The 22,675-nt window shown below is 38.5% G+C and overlaps 1 protein-coding gene across 1 annotated transcript; it reads right to left on the reverse strand.

Annotated features, from left to right (window-relative positions):
- Positions 1-1,143: 1,143 nt before the first annotated feature.
- Positions 1,144-21,808, reverse strand: Amd1 (adenosylmethionine decarboxylase 1). The gene is made up of 9 exons (XM_047558610.1): positions 21,385-21,808; positions 7,910-7,996; positions 6,459-6,585; positions 6,156-6,258; positions 4,601-4,643; positions 4,350-4,494; positions 4,053-4,145; positions 3,816-3,971; positions 1,144-3,426 (listed from the first exon to the last, which is right to left on the reverse strand). The coding sequence occupies exons 1-9, from the start codon at positions 21,492-21,494 to the stop codon at positions 3,286-3,288; spliced, it is 1,005 nt and encodes a 334-aa protein (XP_047414566.1). The 5' UTR covers positions 21,495-21,808; the 3' UTR covers positions 1,144-3,285.
- Between the last annotated feature and the right edge of the window lie 867 nt (positions 21,809-22,675).

A 22,675-nucleotide genomic window follows, 5' to 3' on the forward strand; every position in this document is an offset into this window, starting at 1 on the left:
TATCCTCCAAGAAACCAGGCCCAGGGGCACTTTTTACTTTTTGAGACAGAGTCTCATTAGGTTGCTAAGAGGTTGGCCTTGAATTTGTGATCCTCCTGCCTCAACTACCCAAGTCATTGTATGTTCACTTTTTCTTATATCCATCATACATCAGTAGTGGAATTTTGGACAGTTTGTTCTTACATCTCCATTTTTGGGTATAAAAGATGTATCATGCACTGCCTTAGTAATGATTAAACAAGGGAAGTTTGAAGTAAAGATTGGGGGACAACTGAGAAAGTAAACTAATGAAAATGTACCATTACAACAGAATATCTGCAGAACTCACAACTCAGTACCAGGCAGAAATATGAAGAATTCATTGAATAGTCTTTGAAGGCAGGAGAGAATGGAATCCAAATGAGAAGCACCCTCTTCCATTTTAACAGCAAAAGAATGGTAGATGAGAATGACAAGTTTGAAGGGTAGGGGACCAGGAATGAAATAATTGGTGGCACTTAATTTATCTGTAAGAATAGTACCACCTATGTACAATGACTGCTCATTGTTGATTGTAAAAATTCACTTACCTGGTTAAACAGGTACTGCACACCAATGCAGTATTTTGTTTTCCTAAGATCATCTAACAGAAGGGTGGTCAAGTTCTTTTGCCTACGCTGGGCAAAAAGTCCAGGGACTTCTGGGCTCAAGCAAGCCTCCTGATTCAGCCTTCCAGGTAGTCCACAGGTATACTCTACCAAGCCTGGTTTATTGATTTGTTCTTAATGGAAAATTTGCTAAGTATTTTTCAATTTAAGTTTATTCTGAGAAAGATCAGAGTATATATTTTCATAAAATTATTTTTAGCTTATTAGAAACAGGAAACTAGAAATGAAATTCTGTTAATTCAAGAAAATGAGAGGGGTTGGGTGAATAGCTCAGTGGTAGATTTGATTCCCCGTATCACAAAATAAACACAGAACAAAACATAACAAAATTACCTCCATGAAAAAATAATCACGTTTATAAATCTGTTCTAGTTTAATAGAAACATCCATAGATGAAATCCCCTACACCCCAATGGTTTAAAAGCATAAACTATAAAAGGTCCACAGTATTTGGTCAAGTAGACATAAAACAGATCAACAGAAAACTTTCTGAATGTCACTAGACAATTAAGTAAGCAAACTTTTATTGAAGCTTAAATTGTGATACAGAAATACATTTCAACTGATTTAAGTCCAACACCAATGAAGAGAGGAATTATGGCACCAAAATTTTCTCTCTTCTATCACACTAGGATAGATTCTATTCAATCTACAGTTTTCATTTCTCTAGGCTTTGTTCCACACAAATTTGTGCAAGTTTTCAACATTAGAAGTCTTAAGACTATTAGGGGAAAGAAAAAAATTGTTTTAAAAACAAAATAAAAATCAAACCTCAAGCCAACAAACATTACCAATCTATTGGGGTACTGCTCCAAAACAAAATCCATCTTGAGTACAGGTCCTCACATCAGAGCAAGTCAAAACATTAGGTGCTGTGCTCATTACAGAATCAAACAGATCAAGTTGATTGAAAGCTTCCTCAATGAAACATTCGATCAACAGCGTGCTTGAGATATAAGTCAAAACAGTGTTCCAACCACTTGATTTCAAACCAAGTAGATTTTAAGTTTAGAAACACTGAAAAACGTGTTTCGTTTATAATTACGGAAGGAACAAAGCATCACTGCATCAATCCAGAAATTATCAAGAAAATATTGTGAGTTCAAGAAATACAAAATGTAGTCATTTTGCTATTCTCTTAGTTGCTTAAATACCACAGTATTTGCAATTATAGCTAAAACATCCCAACTCTTGAAAGCCTATGTTACTAGTCATTTCCCACTGAATATTTTTAGAATTTTAACTTTCTTTTTAAATTAAATCTAGCCATACATTCTGCTACATGGTAGTATCTGAATAACCTAGACAGTTTTCATTCTGGGCAGTCATTCATTTGATCTTGTGAATACCATGGTGGAAGGAAGATGATACAGGAACAGATGAAATCAGAACACGCACATGTGTTACTTAATCACAGAACTTCTAAGTCTTAAGATGGAAAACCAACTGATTCTGCTTTGAACCAAAGTTTACAATACACTATTTAAAGGAAACTAGTGGCAATGGCTACTAAAAGTGAAAGTTAAGGTGGATGATCCAAGTTGACAGGACTTAAATGAATCCAGGACTATCTATATGCTAAATCTCCCTACTTAGCTACTTAGTGATAAAAATCCTTTTATACCACTACTTAGCAAGTTAGTAAAGGTATGGTACTCCATTAGAAGCTAATCTCATTTATTAAAGAGCACAGTATAGCATGCGGTGTACAGATCAGTCAGCACACCATAATCTCAACCCATAACTATGTGTCCTTCTTGTAACTCGACATTAGATATGCTTAAAATTCTTTTGTGGGAGATATTTAACTTTGTCATTTATCTTCTAAAAGAGCCCATGCCATTAAAAAGTCCAAATTAATATGCTCTTAAAAGAAAATTAAGCCCAGAGACTTTTCCCCATTCCCTGACCTGGGGTATAAGATTAGTATATAAACCCACAGTGTAAGTGTATTGCTTCATTTGGGGGGTTGGAGGAAAAGACACCAGGTTGAGGGAAGAAATCAAAGGACTACAAATGCAGAAACAATTATTAAAATAGTAATACACAAAATGAGTAATTGGAATCATTTTCTTAAGGACTTGTCTTGTGAAAGAAAAATTTAATTGCTATTGCAAAAAACATCTGTATGAAGTAGAAACTGGTTTCAATAACATCAGTAGAGAATATGTTCTAGAAAGTGGAGGTAACTGGATGTAAAATTCTGGCAGCAATTTCATAGAACAGTCCCAGATGGTTAGGCTGAGGCCAACACCTAATGAGGACGAAAGCCTTGTCTGTGGGGAATTTTGGACGATACCTGCAGAAATATTACACTGTGCATAAACCAAATTGAATTGTGTTCACAAGTGTTGTAAAGTTTCATATAGTAAAAGTTTTTTTCTACATGCACTTCAATTTCACAGCAAGAGTGGCATAGAATACCTAAACACAGAAGAGAGCATTCATGCAAGATATCTAACTCCTTGATATAATAATGCATACACTTCAAAATGATTACACTATCATTACATCTAGGGCTTTCTGCAACTACAAGGTGGTGGTTATGGAAAGCATGGCCCCCAGAATCAATATCTATAAAGCAGCCACCACCTTCTATGTGTGTTCTCTTTTTGCGTTTTTTCTTCATTTTCCTTAATCAACTCTGCTGTTGTTGCTTCTTCTTGGCAAAACTGGTAAAAACAAAATTGTAATCATTGAACATAGCACTCTGGCAATCAAGACGTTTAAAACCTTCAATCTTCTGGGGTGAAGAAAGCACTGTGCGACATTTAGAACTCTGGGGGAAAAATTGAAATAATCATTAGTGCTTCCAATCTGCAGGTATTTTCAAACAAAACAGTTATACAATAAGTACCCTCCTATCTTAATGAAACTGGAATTTTTAGTTTACCTTCCCTCTAATGGGTTGGGGTAGTGGAACATCTTATGGTCCCCCACGAGGCCTGGCAACAGGGAAAATAAATGTGATGGGAGGAGCCCATCAATTGGGCTCAATATAAAACAAGGACACATAGAAGTCTAATGAAATACAAGTAGTCTGATCTATCAGTAGCACCTCTGGATATTTGAGTGACTAATTATGTGTGCCATCTTAAAATACATCCTATGACAGTCCTCACTATCATTTTCTTTTAGACATTTATTGTCAACAAGAAATCAAATTACCTGATTAACAAACAAGGTGGTCACAAATTTTCCTGGCTTGAAGACTTCCACAACTTTCCTGATCAGGTCATCATAAGAGGTCTGACTTAAGTTTGTTTCAAAGCTAACATAAGAAAATTCTGGTTCTGGAGTGATGTGAATAGTCCAATAAGTTCCCTTAGGGAAATAATTGTGCATTAGTAATGGAAAATATTTAAGTATTAAGATAATTACTGAAGCAAGATGTAATTTACTTACATCCGATTTCATTCCATTCATTGAATACCCACAAGGATTGAACAGTGTGGCGTCAATGACAGAACCTGGTATCAGGTCACAAATTCCACTCTCCTGGAAAAGACCAAAGACCAAATTAAACATGACTTTGAAAAATAAACCAAGACTGAGATAAATTTAAAAATGCAGTTTTGAGGCAGAACAATTTAGCAACAATTTTTATTAAAAATACTTACACGAGGGGGCTGGGGAGATAGCACAAGCACAAGGCCCTGGGTTGGATCCCAGCACCATTAAAAATAAAAAAAAAAAACTTACACGAGTGACATCCTTTGCAGTAACACCATCTTTCATGTAGAACTGGTCCATAACTGCTGGGTCAAGCTCACTCATCAAAATTTCCAGGGTTTGATCTGGCTGACTTATTACCCGACTCTCTGGGAAATCCAGAGTATACAAGTACCTATATGAAAGTATAAAATAGTTCTTAAAAACAACTGGTCGTTTAAAATAAATCTTATATGGACAACAGAAAAAAAAAAAAATCCACAAAATGATATCGAACATACCAACAGTCAGAATTCATACGTCCCATACAATATGCTGCTCCATCTGTTGAGGGAAGAGAAGATAAATATAACAGATCCATTTTAACAGCTTATTTTCACCTATCTAATAAGTGGGATTATACTTTTTGCCAAGATAGGCAGGATTACACACCCTGTCCTAAAAAAAAAATACCCAAAACAAATTCTGTCTTTGAAAAGTACACTTAGGTTAATGGGTTGGTTTAAATAGTTGAGAAAACTATGGCTTACCTTCCTATAGAAAATGGAATTTGGTCACCAGTTATCTATTTTCCCAACTAAAAACAAATAATCAACACTTGGAAGCTATTAGAACTAAGTACCTACCACTCTGTGACCTGGCCTACTAGGGTTTCATATTAGATGTGATAAGTTACTAAGAAAAGTCAGATTTTTCTTCTCATGGTGGTGGGAATCAAAACCCAGGGCCTTGCACACGCTGAGCAGGCGCTCTTGCCACTAAGATACATCCTCAGATTCCTGATTTTCTTTTTTCTTTTTTTTTTTGTGGTGCTGGGGATTGAACCCAGGGCCTTATGCTTGCAAGGCAAGCACTCTACCAACTGAGCTATATCCCCGGCCCCTGATTTTCTTTTTAATCATACCTTTGGGGACTATGTGATATTATCAAATTACCCTACATTTTCAGTCTCATTTACCAAGTCAAGGTGTTGAATTAGATAACCTTAGTTCTCTATCTCTAAGAAAAAACTCAGAAACTAGGGAACAAACATTCAATTCCATGATTTCCTTTTCTATCTTTCTTTTTTATTTTAAGAGACGAAGTCTTGCTCCATTGCCCAGGTTGGTCTTGAACTCCTAGGATAGAGCAATCCTCTTGACTCAGTTTCCTAAGTGACTGAAACCATAGGCTCATGCCAGTGTCAAGCTTCCATGGTTTTCTTATTTTGGTGTTTCAACAGCACTGATTTGAGATGCATAATTATTTTTATAAGAGCACATACACATGAGATAAAATTTTTAACAGGTGCTAATATTTTTATACTCTATAAATTCTGCATATACATATATATACTTTTGGTAGCACAGATTGAACCCACCAGGGCAGTCAACCACTGAGCCATGTCCCCAGATCATTTTTCTCATTTTTTATTTTGAGATCTCCCTAGGTTACTTAGGAACTTGCTAAGTTGCTGAGGATGGCTTTGAACTTGCAATCCTCCTGACTCACTTGTCCCAGGCATGCACAACCATGCCTGGCAAATTCTGTATATTTTGAATAATATAAGCTATTACAAAGGTCAACATTATAGCTGTATTATTCAAGTTCAAGGTCACCCTGATGACTTATGGAGATCCTATCTCAAAAATAAAACAACAAAAATAATCAATCACTATTATACTGATAAAACATTCAGGTGAGTTAAATTTTGAAGAAAGGATGAAAGAGTGTATATATGGGGCTGTATTTGCAAACATATCCCCTCATATATTAAAAGAAAAAAGAAATCTCTGAAAGGTTCCCCCCCCCCTCTAAATTCAAGAAGAAAAATGTTTAAATTCTATTTAAACTTACTTGGGAAAATTGCATTAAGAAATTCTATTTCTTCCTGGAAATTCCTGTGTGGGTATCCTTGATGAGAAGGCTTCATGAAATTCTTACGAGAATAAAAGAAGCTCTTGGAAAAAAAGAGAGGAGACAGACAGATACTAAGAACTTCTAAGAAAAAAAAAAATCAACTGCACATCAAAAATCTGCAAAATTAAAACTCTTAAAAATATTTTTTCCAATATTTTACTTTTGAGGCAAAATTAGCTAATGAAGTGACACTAATACAGTCTTTATTATAAGGCTTAAACAATATTTCTGACTACTTACTTGAATTGAGTCAAACCCACTGTAATCCCTAGCAAGCTTCAACAGGGGAACCAGTGCTTTCAGCAAGAGGGTGGTACCACATGTCTTCAAAATGAAACGTCTCTTGGAGACAAACATGCTACTCTCACTGCAGTTGAAAAGAGTCAAAGGATTATTATAATTTTTATGTACTGCTGATGGTATAATTAACTTATTACTAGATCATCATTTCTGATTTTTGGCTAGTACTTTAAAAATGTTAGTATCCAAAGAAAGCAAATAATGTATTACAGAAGTCTTTCTCTGTTATTAAAACAAACAGAAACAAAACAGTTTAAGGTTCTAGAATCTTGAATCAGCTCATTACACATAGTCACCTTCCTCTTCTATTCAGCAGTATCCTTGGAACACTTTGTCTCTTTGGGACAGGATTCATTCTTGCTTTCTTTCTTTCTTTTTTTTCCCCTGATTTAACCTCGGGCACTTTACTACTGAGCTATATCCCAGTCCTCTTGATTTTTTTTTTTGGATGCTGGGGATTGAACCCAGGGCCTTGTGCTTACAAGGCAAGCACTCTACCGACTGAGCTATCTCCCCAGCCCCCAGTCCTCTTGATTTTTAAATTTGAGATAGGGTCTCATTAAGTTGCTTATGGTCTCACTATGTTGCTGAGGCTGGCCTTGAACTTGTGATCCTCCTGTCTGCACCTCTTGAGCTGCTAAGATTATAGGCATGCACCACTGTTCCTGGCTCACTCATTCTCTCTCCTGTGCCTCCAGATGGCTAACTATATACAATAGTCTAAAAACTGTCACTGGTGTATGCCTAATTTATTTAAACTATTTACTAACTACATAATTTCATCCTGCATTACTACTTATTCTCACATCCTATTTCTGCAACCATCCCAATATTTCTTTTATTAGATAGACAATAAGCTCCACAAGGAAAGGAAAGTTTTCTTTTCACTCACCACATCCTTGGGGAATGGGATACTATACTAAAGTATTCTGATAAATACCTGAACACCCCAAACATAAGCTTAGTAAAAAGTAGAGACCTTATATACCTTGTTTAACCCAAGGGCCATTATAATATAAGCTAACTAGTCAAAATACTTATAATTAACTTTCACCTACAAAAAGGTTGAATGGCTTTGTATACCAATACAGCAACCGTATTTATATGAAACATTTCCCTAAAGTTAGGGCAGGGGTTTGGTGTGGTGAGATAAGGGTACACATGACTTCTGCCAACTGTCAGGGGCAAAGATGATAACCAGCTTGAAGAGCTGTTAAGTTTCAAAATCTGCTTAGAAATGCCAGGATTACTAACTTTTTATTTTATACCATATTCTTAAAACTATGGTAAAAGTTACTATACAACTAAAAGGAACAATAATATTTCACATAAAGTTATGATTAGAACTGAAATTGGCTAGTTAACACTAACACCTGTTTTACAGTACTTACCTGAGTACATAAGCTTCCTGCTTGTCAGTTTTTGTCACACTTATGATTGAACATTGCACATCCTTCAAAAGTACGTCCCACTCAGATCTATTATTTAACAAAAAATATGATTAGTAACAGTTCATGCCTATTCATAAATGCTCTCCCATTTAACCTATACTTTATACTACACTTAACCTATACTTTATATCTACAAATCACTAAAAGAAAAACAAGCAAAAATGTGAATAAGTCATTTATCCAGGAAATTCAAACCAAGGAATATCACTAAATCATTATTGGTTAAAGAATTTCAAGGTAAAATCTGATATACTTTGTCAAACTCATTTTTTTAAAAAATATTTTTTTAGATGTTGATGGATGGTTGTTTTATTTATTTATTTATATGTGGTGCTGAGAATTGAACCCAGTACTTCACACATCCTAAGCAAGTGCTGTACCACTAAGCTACAACTCCAGCCCCAACATCAAACTCATTTTTAAAAAGAGCATCATTTGGACTAGAAGTGTGGCTCAGTGGTAGAGTGTTTGCCTAGCATGCGCCTATAATCCCAGTTACTCAGGGGTTGAGGCAGGAGGATGGTTAAAATTCCAGCCCGTCTTGGCAACTTAGTGAGACCCTGTCTTGAAATAAAAAATAAAAAGGATGGGGATGCAGCCCAGTAGTAGAACACTCCTGGGTTCAATCCCCAGTAAGATACATAAAATAAATACATATTTCATCAAATTAGCAGACATTTAAAAACCTGAACAATGGAGCAATCTGTTAGTTATATTGTACTGTGTAGCTATTATTTCCTGCCATCAATTGGCAGTCAATCAAGTCTAGAGGCGCTCACAAAAAATTTGGAATGCCTTTGGCAATTGTAAGCACATCCGTAATATTTGGGGAATACTATGCAATGACTTGTTTACATATAGGAAATAACTCATTTTATTGGGTTATGTTTTTGCTTTTTTCAATAAAAAAGGTATGATTCTATGGGGCAGGAGGCCAGGCACATGCATCTGTAGTTCCAGTCACACACTGGGGAGGTGGAAGCAGAAGGATCACTTGAGCCCCACCTATGTAACAGAGGACAGCCTAAGTAACATAGCAAGATCCTGTCTCTAAAATTAGGAAGGTGCAATCTGTTGTCTAGGTATGAAAAAGTTCTGAGCAATGTAAATTTAAGATTTTTTTTGTCCTCTGCAGTGGCACATACATGTAATCCCCAGTTACTGGGGAGGGCTGAGGCAGGAGGATTCAAAATTTGAGGCAACTTAGAACTGGGGAAAAAAAATCCGCCTAAAAAAAGTCAAGCAGAAGCTTTGAGCTTCATATTTCTAATTCAAAAGCTCACAATGTACAACTTTAAAACCCACAAGAAGTATCCCAAATTCTACAAACAATATGCTTTAATGCAAAAAGTAATAATCAGGGGCTGGGGAGATAGCTCAGTCGGTAGAGTGCTTGCCTTGTAAGCACAAGGCCCTGGGTTCGATCCCCAGCACCCAAAAAAAAAAAAAAAAAAAAAAAAAGTAATAATCAGGAGCTGAGGGATGGGGGAAGAAAAAGAACAAACAAAACCCCAAAGAAACAAACAAACCCAGACCTCAGGGAAGGATACAACTTTCCTTGGTCTTTTTTTTTTTTTTTTGAGATGGGTACCACTGTTACCAAAATTTGCAATTCTCTGGTCTCAGTTTTCCAAGGAGATGGGATTACAGGTATTACCGGTGTGTATCATTGCTCCTGGCTTGACTTATTTATCTAGAGTGTAAGAAATCCTATTCCACACTTAACTGATCAAGATTAACCTGCTTATTGTATCTAAAAACTACCTATTAGACATTAAGAATTCAAAAATGGAATATGGAGGTAAATAAATAAAACATTCTCTGGTTTTAGTATTAGAAACATTACTGACAAATTCTTTTCTATTACTCCATTCTTGGTAATACAGTAGTCAAGCACAATCCATGGTTTCAGTCAACCATGCCATCAAATGAAGCTGTACATCCAACCAACAATGTCACGACTCTAGGTATCTTCAGAGCAGGTTAATGATACATCAAAATGCTTACCATCATTCATATAATTTCACCTAATCACATAGGCATGGTCTCATCTTACACTATCACAAGAAAGGTGAATACAGTACAATGTTTTGAGAGATCATATTCACATAACTTTTATTGTATATTATTAAAATTGTTCATTTGTGACTAATTTATAAGTTAAACTATCAAAAATATGTACATACAGAAAAAAATAATATAGTGAACTCTTTGTACTTATGGGTTCCATGTGGATTCAACCAATCTTGGATTGAAAATATTTGGAGAAAAAAAGCAAGTCTCTCTACCAAACATGCATACTTTTTATTCCCTGAACAATGTAGTACAACAACTATTTACATAGCACTTATATAAGTATTGTAGATAATCTAAAGATGATTTAAAATATACTGGACTCTGCATGCATGACCACCTGCAAAACCTGCTGCATGGGATGCTGAGGCAAGAGGATTATTTAAGTCTAGAAGTTCAGGGCCAGTATAGTAACATAGCAAAACCCCATCTCAAATACAAATAAATTAAACATTTAAATGATAATGCAAACAGCAGTTTTTATGCAAACACTATGCCATTTTATATAAAGTGACTTGAGCATCTGGTATTCTGGGGCATTCTGAAATAAATGCCCAAAGATACCAACAGACAACAGTACCTTTTTACATTAAAAAAAAAATAAGGGGGGGGTGTCATTTCAACTTTTATTGAATAGGTGATAAGGAAGTCTTTTATCCTTCATAAACACCCCCAAATTCATTTTTATTTATGCCTCATCCTCTTAAAAAAAAAAAATACATATATATATATTGCAATGCTGGGGATCGAATTCAGGGCCTCATGTACACTAGGCAAGTGCTCAACCAATAAGCAACATTATTGAGCTATATTCCCAGCACCTTAAAATGACTTATAAATTGTGACATACTACTCAAGTGTTGCTTTTCAGTCACGGTGACTAAAAATCATTCATTTACTATTATTAATAAAGAGCATCTATTTCTTTGGGATCATTTATCATGATCTTTGAGCATATTTTTGAATATTTAAATACCTACTATTAAAGGTAAATTAATTTCTCAACCTCAGCATCCTTTACATTTTAGTTAAGACAATTCTTTGTTGTGTGCAGGGGGGGGGTGACTTCCCTGTTCTTTGTATACTGTGTAGCAGCATGCACTTCGCTTCCCCATCGGGGTACTTTACCACTGAGCCACAACTCCAGCCCTTTTTATTGTCTGCTTTGAGACAGTCTCACTAAGTTGCTTAGCCTCACTGAGTTGCTGAGACTGGCCTCAGAACTTATGATCTTCCAGTCTCAGTCTTTAGCATTGCTGGGATTACAGGTGCTCACCCCGTATCCCCAACACCCCCAGTTTTGATAATAAAAATTGTCTCTAAACATTGTGAATAGTCTCCTTGATAGTGTTATTACCCAGAGCTGAGAAACGCTGACATAGTGTTTAAAAACAGGAAAAGTAATTCAATCAGAAACCATTTTATCCATATCTTTGTTTATAAGCACCCAAGAATTGTGTATAATTATCAATCACCGAATCAGTATTATGTGGTCCTATATGAACACATTCCAAAATTATCATCTCTTTAATCAGCTTTGTAGTTATCAGTATAATTTACTGAACCACTGTTTAAAATTTATGATACCAAGAATTACCAAAGAGATCATATTGTAAAAAGTTTATAATATAGACCAATGATTCATTGCAGTGGGTTTGTGAACAAAACAGACACTCCCACCATCATTAGAGTTTGATATTCTAATCATAGATACGTAATTTTGAAAATGCCTCTGCCAATTGCATTAAACACTTTTGTCTTGCCCATTATTTGTGTGGACAGAAAGCAGGACAGTGAAAACCCTTCCTCTAAAACAGGAGTCAGCAAACTTTCTGTAAAAAGCTACAGAGTAAATTTTGAATTTTGCAAGGCTGACAGTCAATATTTAAACTACTCAGCTCTGCCCCTTATAGGAAGAAAATATCCAAAGATTATGTAAAAACGAATTGGTGTGGCTAGGTTCCAATAAAGCTTTATTTACAAAAGCAGGCTTACTGTCCCCACAGAAATGTGATAAAATAATGTTTCAGGTTTCAATTTCAATGTTTCAATTGTTTTTTTTTTTTAACCTTTCTTATATATGTTCATGTACAGCAGCATTATATGGACCTCTTCAGTTTTTTTTTTACCTTTCTTGCTCCTTGATTATTCAACTGTCTTAATGCTTAAAGCAATTGCTTTCTTTCATACCACAACTGAAAAACTTATCTGTACATTATCACTTTGACAAGTACTCTACCACTAAATTATACTTGTTTATTAATAATGAATGAGTACAAGTGTATTCTGGTTTTGCCAAGACAGAAGTATGCTACATCATCTTTTACTAAACTCAACTACTGGCGAAGCTGAGGTAGAGGGATCACTGGAGACCAGAAGTTGGGGCCAGTTTGGGTAACACAGCAATAGAGCAATTGCCTAGCATGCACAAGGCCCTGGGTTTGAAGTTCTGTAATAGAGCACTTGGACAGCATACATAAGGTCCTAGATTCAATTCCCAGCACCTCGAAACAAAGCAACACAACCCTGGACAAAATGCAAGACTGGACAAAAGTAAAACAGTGAACTAAAGAAGAAAATCAAAATGCTACTGAACCAGCAGTGTCCTTCCTGCCCACCCCCCTTCCCTTTCCCATTTGGTATCTGTTGGATTGTTTTCAGGCAGTCAGAAAACCTTACATGCTTGGTGCAAACAGAGTTCCAAAATAGGCCTTTTAGTTCTGGTCTGCAAAGAAGGAAGTTCTTTTGGGTCAGATAATGTGGGGAAATCCCACCTTTGGTTTGGCTCCATTTTATCCTATCCTTGCACACATGAAGTCCTCTAGGAGCTGTGGTGGCTAGGAAGATCCCTACAACTATCACCTATTAGGCAGGAGAATCCTTTATTTTCTTCTAAAAATATTTTTAATTGTAGATGGACACAATATATTTATTTATTCTATTTATTTACTTATCTATATGTGATGCTGAGGATGCAACCCAGTGTTTCACATGTGCTAGGCAAGCACTCTACTACTGAGCTACAACTCCAGCACAGGAGAGTTCTTTTTAAAACAAAACTGTGGTCCCAAGAACAAAGAGCACCACAGAGATCCCTGTTACTTATCTTCTTCTTCTTCCTCCTCCTCCTCCTCTTTCTACTTGGTCCCAGAGGAAGACAGTCACAGACTGGAGAGAAGAGTCGAATAAAGCAATCCCAAAAAGTTTTGTTTTTTCTTTTTTTCAATGCTCAAATCAGAGCCTTGTGCATTTAAGTCAAGTGTTCTACCACTTAGCTATTCCTCTGACTGCCATAAAGTTTTATATGAATACCCCCCTAGCCTTTTTTTTTCATGGATCTGACCTTTCACAGCACATTGAAGCTATTAAAACTGAAATATGGGGTAGACTGCCTCCCCAGTCCTGGAATGGTACTAAGTGAGACAAATATGGATAATGTGACAAAGGCTTTCATTACTAACCTGATATGGGAATCCATAATATAACCCACAGATGATGTTGGCTAAATCTTGAAGCCCAAATCTAACCAGGTAGACAGACTGCTATAATGATTTCCCCCCCCTAAAATCAACGAAGTGCCTGAAGATGTAGCTCAATGGTGGAGTGCTTGCCTACCAAGTGCAAGACCCTGGGTTTGATACCCAGGACTACAAGGAGAGGGAAAAAACACAAAGGATCCAACAATTCTGAGATCTAGAAGTGGGTATTGAAGTTTATGAAAAGATGCCCAACATCATTATCTAGTAATTCTACTTCTGGATATGTAACTAATACTATTGAAAACAAGATCTAGAAGATAGCTGTCCTCCCATGTTCATAGCAGGATTAATCACAATAGCCAAGAGGAAGAAGCAGCCCAAATATGGTACATGTGTACAATGGATCATGCAGCCTTAAAAAAGAATGTCACACGCTACAAAATGGATGAATTAAGAACATTAATAAACCAGTCACAAAAGTACAAAAATGTATGACTCCATCCATCTGAATTATCTAGAGTAGTCAAAATCATGAGAACAAAGTAGAAAGGTGGTTTGACACAGGCTGAGGGGCATGGTAATTAATGTTTAATGAGTACAGCTGGCCCTCTGTGTCTGAGAACTGAAACCAAATGCAGGTGGAAAATACTAGAATTATCTCTACTAAACAAGTACAAATCTTTATTGCTTCCCATTTACATTGCATTAGGTATAAGTAATCTAGAGATCTTAATCTGGGAGGATGTGCATAGATCACATGCAAATACTGCACCATTTCATATCAGAACTTTTATATAATTGATTCCATAGGTTTTGGCATGAGAATTTGTGTGTGCCAAAATCAGTTTCCTGTGGATACTGAAATCTTTGCAAAGTCTCATTTTACAAGACGAAATACAGTTCTAGAGACATGTTGTACAATAGTAAGTATAATTACTACTGAACTGTATCCTTAAAAAAGTTCCCAGGTGATTAAAAATTACTTCCTACAGTAAAAAGTTAGTTTTAAAATTCAATTTACTCAGTAACTGTTTAAAAGGAAACCAACCCAGAATGTAACACTGCTAATTATAATCACAGTATTGAGTTGTTTCTCTAATCTCATAATTTTACCAAAGTGTACGTCTTTTATCAGTACAGTTACTTCCATTTTCTCCATTTATTAATATTTTCAACATATGCTCCCTTAAAGACAAGTGGTTCTGAAAAAATTTAAAAAATTTAAACTATGAGGAATGCAATGAGAAGCTTAACTCTTCAATAGGAAGCTTTTCAGCTCCAGAACATTTACACTAAAAGGTTTCTTGGCAATAGGTTGCAAATTCCTTCTGCGTAAATGACTAAAACTCCAGTATTGTGCAATTATGTAGTCAAATAAGGCATGAGTTCAGAGAAGGTTAATGGCGAGGTGTGATTTACCTTTACAACCATCCTTTCCCTTTACTCAAAAATTTTATAGTCTATAAAATTTGTAGAGCACAGAATAGTAGGACATCCCACCAATTCTAAATGTCACTTTCAACACGAGATTCTAGTTTTCATATTTTTATGTAACTAAAAACACCTCTAACACTCCCCAAATTAAAACATTTATCTTCTTCGCCTCTACTAGAATTTCCCCGCTAAACTCAACGGGGTTACTAAGCATACCTGAGGACTATTACCAATTTGAAAGCAAAAAGGATTCTATAATCCTGAGGGGGAAAAAAAAAGACTAATCTATCTTTAACAATCTTTTTAAAAAATTATTCTATTTACTTATACATAACAACAATGCATTTTGATTCATTCAGTTGTTGTACTCTATTGTACACAAATAGAGTACAACTTCATTTTTCTGCTGGTGTAATGTCACACCATCATACCATTCGTGTAATCATACATGTACACAGGGTAATGATGTCTGTCTCATTCCACCATCTTTCCTTCTCTTGGCCCCTCCCCTCCCCTCATTTCTCTCGACACAATCCAAAGTTCCTCCATTCTTCCTTTACCCTCCTCACCTCCCCCGTTATGTACCAGTATCTACTTATCAAAGAAAACATTTGGTCTTTGGTTATTGGCTTATCTCGCTTAGCATATTCTCCAACTCCATCCATTTACCTAAAAAACCATAATCTTATTCTTTTTTATGGCTGAGCAATATTCTACTGTGTAAATATACCAGTTTCTTTATCCATTCATCTACTGAAGAGCATCTAGGTTGGTTCCACAATCTAGTTATTGTGTATTGAGCTGCTATAAATATAGATGTTGCTGCATCACTGTAGCGTGCTGACTTCAAGTCCTTTGAGTATAAACTGAGGACTGGGATAGCTGGTCAAATGGGGGGGTCCATTACAAGTTTTCTGAGGAATCTCCATATTGTTTTCCAGAGTGTTTGCACCCATTTGCAATCCCACCAGCAATGTATGAGTGTATCTTTTCCCCCACATCCTTGTCAACACCTATTGTTGCTTGTGTTCTTATAATAGCCATTCTAATTGGAGTGAGATGAAATCTCAGGGTAGTTTTGACTTGCATTTCTCTACTTACTAGATATTGAACATTTTTTTCCCCATGCATTTTTGAGCTTTTATCTTCTGTGAAATGTCTGCCCAGTTCCTTAGCCCATTTACTGATTGGGTTATTTGTATTCTTGGTGTTAAGAATATTTCCACTCTGACCAAAGTTGAACTCTAAGGCATTTTCTACATGTCCAGTGATTTTTATTCAACATTCTTCTTTCATGGTGCTAGCAACTGAACCAGGGTCTTTGCACAGTAGGCAAGAGCTCTTCCATTGAGCTACAATTACAATCCAAAGTCCCTCAATGTACTTTTAAGATCTTAAAGATTAGCGAAAACTTCAGGTTAACACTAAGAGGTTGTCTCTCCCTTTGAATACTTCAAATTCAAATACTATAGGAAATAAGTTTTTTAAACCTACAGATCATCTGAATATGCCTAATTGCTGCTCTCCAACATATATTAATACTCTTTAACCCAACTTACCAGCTAAGTTTCTTTTGTTAACAACAAAAACCCCACATATCCACTTCTCATTTGAGAAATTAGCACAAAAACTTCTCATTACTATGTAATTTTTTCAGATTACACTTAAAATGAATCACCCTACAAAAGGGTAAGAAATATTTAGGAAAAAAATGTGAAAATTCAGGAAGAAGTTTCCAACTTGACTTGGCATTAAAGCTTGGAAAGATAGGCAAATTTTGCCAGACACAGTGGCACATGCCAGCAGCTCAGGAGGCTGAGGCAGAAGGATCACCAGTTCAAAGCCAGTCTCATCAAAAGGGAGGTGTTAAGCAACTCCGTGAGACCATATCTCTAAATAAAATACAAAATAGGGCTGGGGATGTGGCTCAGTGGTAGAGTTCCCCTGAGTTCAATCCTATTGTACCAAAAAAGATAGGCGAATTTTGCTTCAAGTGCTTTCTATTCCCTCATTCCCAAAATCAATCCCAGGTGAATTAAAGATCTGAATATGAGGCTGCGATTTGTGGCTCAGTGGTAGAGTGCTTGCCTAGCATGCCTGAGGCACTGGGTTCAATCCTCAGCACCCCATTAAAATAAGTAAAATAAAGGTATTATGTCTATCTACAAATAAAAATGAAAAAACAAAATCTGAATAGGGAAGGTAAAACAATATTTTTTTGGGGGGAGCGGTCTTCCAGACTTTGACATGTCTTAAATGGGATACAAAATCAGTTAACCATTAAAGAGAAAATATTAATAAGCTTTCTTACCTTCTGCTCAGAGATACCATACAAGGAAATATAGAGGGAAAAATATTTCTAATATACATCTGACAAAAGAAAGTAGGCGAATAGACCTGAATGAATATTTCATAAAAAGAAGAGCCAAAAAAAAAAGAAAATGGCACTTGCCTAGGCTGCTCAACACTTTGGGTTTAATCTCCAGCACCAAGGAGAGATGTTCATCAGTCAGGAATGTATCCCAAATGGTCCCTCATGACGCTTTGTAAAACATCTCCTTTTACCCTATCCTAAGGCAAACACCAATCTGTCTTATATCAGATGAATTTGCACTTTTTTTTTAAGAGTTTTAATATGTACTTTTGTTTGGCTTCTTTTAATCAGTATAATTACTTTTACATTATCACTCATATTGAATATGAAGGGTTGATTCTTTTATGGCCGGGTAGTATTCTATTGTAGGAACATAAAAAAATTTGTTCACCCACTTTCCTGTTTAACACAGAGTTGTTTCCAGCTTGGGGGCTATTATCAACAAAGCTACTATGAACATTCATGTAGAAGTCTTTGTATGAAGACACATTTATTGTTCTCTTTGATAAATACAAATGAATAGATCAGATTCTCGACAGATGTTTTAACTTTAAACACTGCCAGGTTTTGGGGTGTAGCTCAGTGGTGGAGTAAGTACTGACATGAGGCCCTGGGTTTGATATGACTATGTACCCTTTTCTATCCTGTCAGCAGAGTATGATTGTCCCAGTCCTTCACAACTTATCATGTTATCAAAATTATTCTGACCACAAAATGATCTGGGTATTATGTTCCACTTACATCCCGGGAAAATGTGGAAAAGGTTGTAATCATTTCTTCCTTGAATGCAATATTCCAGTGATACCATCTGGGCCTAGTTTTCTTTTTTCGGAATGCAAAGCACATGCTTTGCCATCGCGCTACAACCCAGCTCAAGGGCCTAGTTTTCTCTGAGATGATTAATGACTATTTCAATGTTTGTAACAATTATATAGGACTATTTTAGGTTTTATCTTCTTGCATCAGTTTTGGAACGGCATTTTTCCAGAAAAATTTTCCATAATACCCTTATCTTTTTAATGTCTTTGGCATGTGTAATAAGGTTCTTTGGACACTTGCACATTCTTAAGCTCTTATTAAGTTCTGTATCCTTATGTTTAATATGCCTCACAAACAGACTTATTTACTTTAACACAGACTGTTAATCTGTCTTTTAGTCACGACCTCTCTTCTGTTCACCTTTTCATGGACATGGAGGGCAGGCTGTGAATCAAGGGCAAGCAAGGACTTTCTGGTTTTCTCATTTAACAAATACAAAGCTACTAAGATAATTCTGTGGAAGGATGAATGTACTGAAGGAATCTAAAACTCTCCAGTGATTATATTTTCTCTTTGAATAAAAAAGTAACTGCTGCACATCAAACTGGTAAGGCACCTCTAAAGTGCAGTCTTTTTTATTACAACCTGGTATCATTCTTCTCTAGCCCTGGTAACTCTTTAAAAAAAAAAAAAAAATTTTTTTTTGTCCTTAAGAAATCTAAAACAAAGGTAATGCTTTATTGTAGAAAATATTAACCTTTTAAATCCTCACACTACCTGGAAGTATACCGTTATTGTCTCCATTTTAAAGGTGAGGAAAGGACTCATACTATTTAGTGCAGTTTGAATTCAAATCTTGTTATTCCAGAGGCTGTGAACTTAAACCACTTCATTATGCATTACTCTTCTGACAGACAATTCTTCTAGGGGGTTTTCTGGGGCCTGTACCCCACCTCCTCAAAGACTAGACTTCTTCAAATGATTCCTCTCTTGGTAAGTCATTGATTTTAGGCAATTAGTCACTATTTTGCAGATACTTTATCTTAAACCAATCAGTGCATCCTTGCTTGACTGGTTACTGAAAATGTTCCTACGAAGACCAGCAAAAGACCTCTTAAATTCATTACCACAGAAATTTTTCAGTTATTTAACTTGCTTTATGTAGAGCATCCGAGATGTGCTACATTTCCAATAGTTTAACGAATATTAAACACCCACAAATATGGCACCAAGTCAAGAAATCTAAAAAAAAAAAAAAAAAACAAGACAAAACCCAGAATATTCTGTCCTTAAAGGTTTAACTTTTGCCATCGTTTTATGAGCTACACTGAAGCAGTAAAACTATTTCAAATGTGGTAAGTACCAAGTAAAAGTGGTTATTAAACATTTAAAGAAAACAGGTTGCCTTGTAAAAAGGCTTTCTCCCTCTCGTTCACTCAGGGAACACTTAACTAAAAAAATCAAGCACAAATTCTGGCACTTTTGGCCTAAGAATGTGGAGAAAAGAAAACTCTTCCCCTTATTAAGAACGTGTGTTACAAATTATTTAAGGGTTCACATATGTGAATAACTACATCAACATAATTTTTTATTATTTCCCAGGCCTGTTCTTGCCAAGATTTTCTAGGTGATAATGCTAATGCCAATAATTTTTCCAAATGTCTATCACAAACAAGTTTTCCCACTTCTGAAAAATGAAGAAAATTCTAAGTTTCACCGCGGTTATTTTGGAAAAAAGTAATCTCTTCCTGTAATATATATATATATAAAAGTGTTTGTTTAGAACTGGGCCTGGCACACAGCGCCATATTAGACATTATAAGTGTCACATGAAGCTTGAAAAATTAGGCCTGTGGCATTTTAGTAACCAAGATTTTTCCCCTACGGTGGAAGCGTTCAAGAACTGCGTTTCCCAATGTGCCTTAAAGTCTCGCAGCACGTGTCCGCCTGGATTCTCTTCTCCAGTTGCTTTTTGTCAAAGGACGGCTGCAAACGCAGCCAACATTCCTAAAACGCCCATTGGCCCACACCCTGGGGCCAGGCTCTCGGAAGAGTCCAGGAGCTCATTGGTCGCCGCATCTCAATGAAGCGGGACACGCCGGTTCCTCCGCCACACGGCCACCCTGGCCTCACTAGCGCGCCCAGCAGACCGGGAAAGCAGCGGAGGGGCCCAGGAGGGCGGTGGGTGGCTACTGGTGTGACCGTCCCCATGAACAGGGCCCAAATATCCCAGGCATCGCCTGTTCGTTTATCTGTGCTTCGATTTTCTTAGGAAAACTACAAAAAGGTCACTACCGCACGATCTGCTCAGCGCTCTCGCGCGTGACCTCCCGCGGTACGAGTGGGGACCCGATTTCTTTCCTTAAGCTTAAGGCATTAAAGGTATTATGTTCTGGGACAGACGAGCCTCCATCCCGCAAATGTGGGCAAACCTCCCTACCCCTGCACTTCTCTGCCCCACTGCGGTCTCTCGGATCCTGCCGTCTCAGTAACAGGTTACACAACCCAAGGTCAAGAGACTCGAGGGGCAACCCTTGGCGAATTCACGGAGTCTTCAATGGCCTCCCCAACAGTATCACAACCCACCCACCGCCCTGAAAACGCTGTGCTACAGAACACGTTAGGGCAGCGGTGGGGCCCAGCCACTGCGACACGGCCGCTCCCGCCCAATCCCCGCCGCCCCAGCGCCACATGCTGTCCGCCCAGACCGCAGCGGGAGGCCTGCTGGCCAGCCCCTCCGCCAGGGCCAGAGGGCCCCTTCCTCTAGGCGCTCGGGGAAAGAAAAAAGAGTCCCGCTCCAGACCCGCTCGCTCCCTCCGCCCATACCCGAGGCGGGCACGCCCGAATTAGCGCCTGAGCCAGCAGAGCCACACCTGCCCCGGGGAGCCCGCGCAGCCTCCCACCCTGGCGCCCGCACCCCTTCAGCGCCCGGACCGCCAACTACGGACTGGAGAGTGGGGAGGCACGGGCCGTGAAACCACGCCGCGCGGCGTCGCCCGCGGCCCCGCAAGCCCCGCCGGGGACGTTACCTGAGCACGCGGCCATGCCGGCCTCCTCCCCTCCCCCAGGGCAGTGCCGGCCCGGCAACGGCGGCGGGAGAAGCCGGTTCCCGCCCCGCGTGGACGCGCTGCTCCCCACAAGACTCCGCGCCCTCCACGGCAGTCAAAACGACCCCCGCTCGTGGCCTCAGCCCCACCTGAAGGCTGAGGGCCCCCGGCAGGGGCCAGGGTCTGGTGCTTTGAAAGCGGAGACGACCCTCAGGCCCGGATCTGCCGAAGCGAGCCACTGGCACCTACCTTGGGATAGTGCGAAGATCCCCAGATCCTTGGTTTGCGTCGGGTTGCTGCCGGGAGAACCAAACCTCCAGCAGCTTCTCGGTCCCTTCGAAAAAATGTGCAGCTTCCATCACCGTGAGACTGCGAACAACCAACAACCACAGAAAATCAACTAAATTAAATCTCTTCTCCCGCCGCTGCCGCCGCCGCTGCGGATTGTTCCAGCTGTTACTAAAGTTCAGGTTCCTTTTTTTTTTTTTGCTATAATTTTATATTAAATTTTTTAAAAAAAGGATTAATAAAATTTTCCCGGCTTTGTATGTGTGTGTGTGAGCGAAAGTTGAACGTGAGTCTGTTGGAAATAGAGGCAGATACAGTTCAGTCTCTTGTAGTCCGCTGCTTTCCCGTTACAGAGAGTAGAGCGAGCGCTAGCTAATGTCGCCGGCCATACTGTGTAAGCGAGGGCGCTGCGTGAGTGCAGACCTTATATACTGCGGGTGTCTGAAAAGCCAGGAAATGACGCATAGTCCCGCCCCCACGACTCATAGGAGCGTCTCCCTGTCACTCACTCGTGGCTGAGTTGCGGCTGGCTGGCGGTGGGCCGACAGGGAGCGCTGGGAACTACCAGCTGCGCTGCAGATGGAACTATCACTGTCGCCTGAGCTGGAGCGGCCGCTGTGTTGTCCGGCTGGGGACCAGGAACTGGGGTTGAATGCAGAGTGGGTGGGGAGAGCGGGAACAGTGTAAGGAAAGGCTGTGCAGCCCTGCATAAAACAACTTGTTAGTAGAGAACATGGGTGCGTCCTTAGGGGTGTTGGCGGGTTTGACTGGGGCGGTGGCCAGTGCTAGGTTGGCGTGGTGGTTTTGATTCTGTACAATTTCCCGCGACTGCTGAGGTACTTGGCCATTCTTTAAAGTGTGTTTCCTTGAGGCGAACGAACGCAATCAGGCATTAAAACTCAACATTTGTCCGTGACGTACACTGTGCCCGGGGTCGAATTAGAAGGCGCTTTTATTCAGCTCACGCGTTTCTGACGTGCAAATGAATGTAGTTTTCGACCCGTTTACACAATAGCCAGAAGCGTTGTCTCCCTTTCAAAAGGGAAAAGCAACGTGGCGTCCAGCTTTGGAGGGCTCCTACTGCACCTATCTCCCACCATGTGACTTGTCGAGACTCAGAGTTGGCCGAGCGCAACAATCGCCCTTGTAGGGAATTTATTCAGCAAAACTATTTTTAGAAATTAGGTTTGTTAAACATAACTTTAGGTTATTTGTTAGTTTTTCTTAAACTGATGAACTGATTGAATGGGTG

This window comes from Sciurus carolinensis, chromosome 7, assembly GCF_902686445.1.
Source record: "Sciurus carolinensis chromosome 7, mSciCar1.2, whole genome shotgun sequence".
NCBI classification, from domain to species: Eukaryota; Metazoa; Chordata; class Mammalia; order Rodentia; family Sciuridae; genus Sciurus; species Sciurus carolinensis.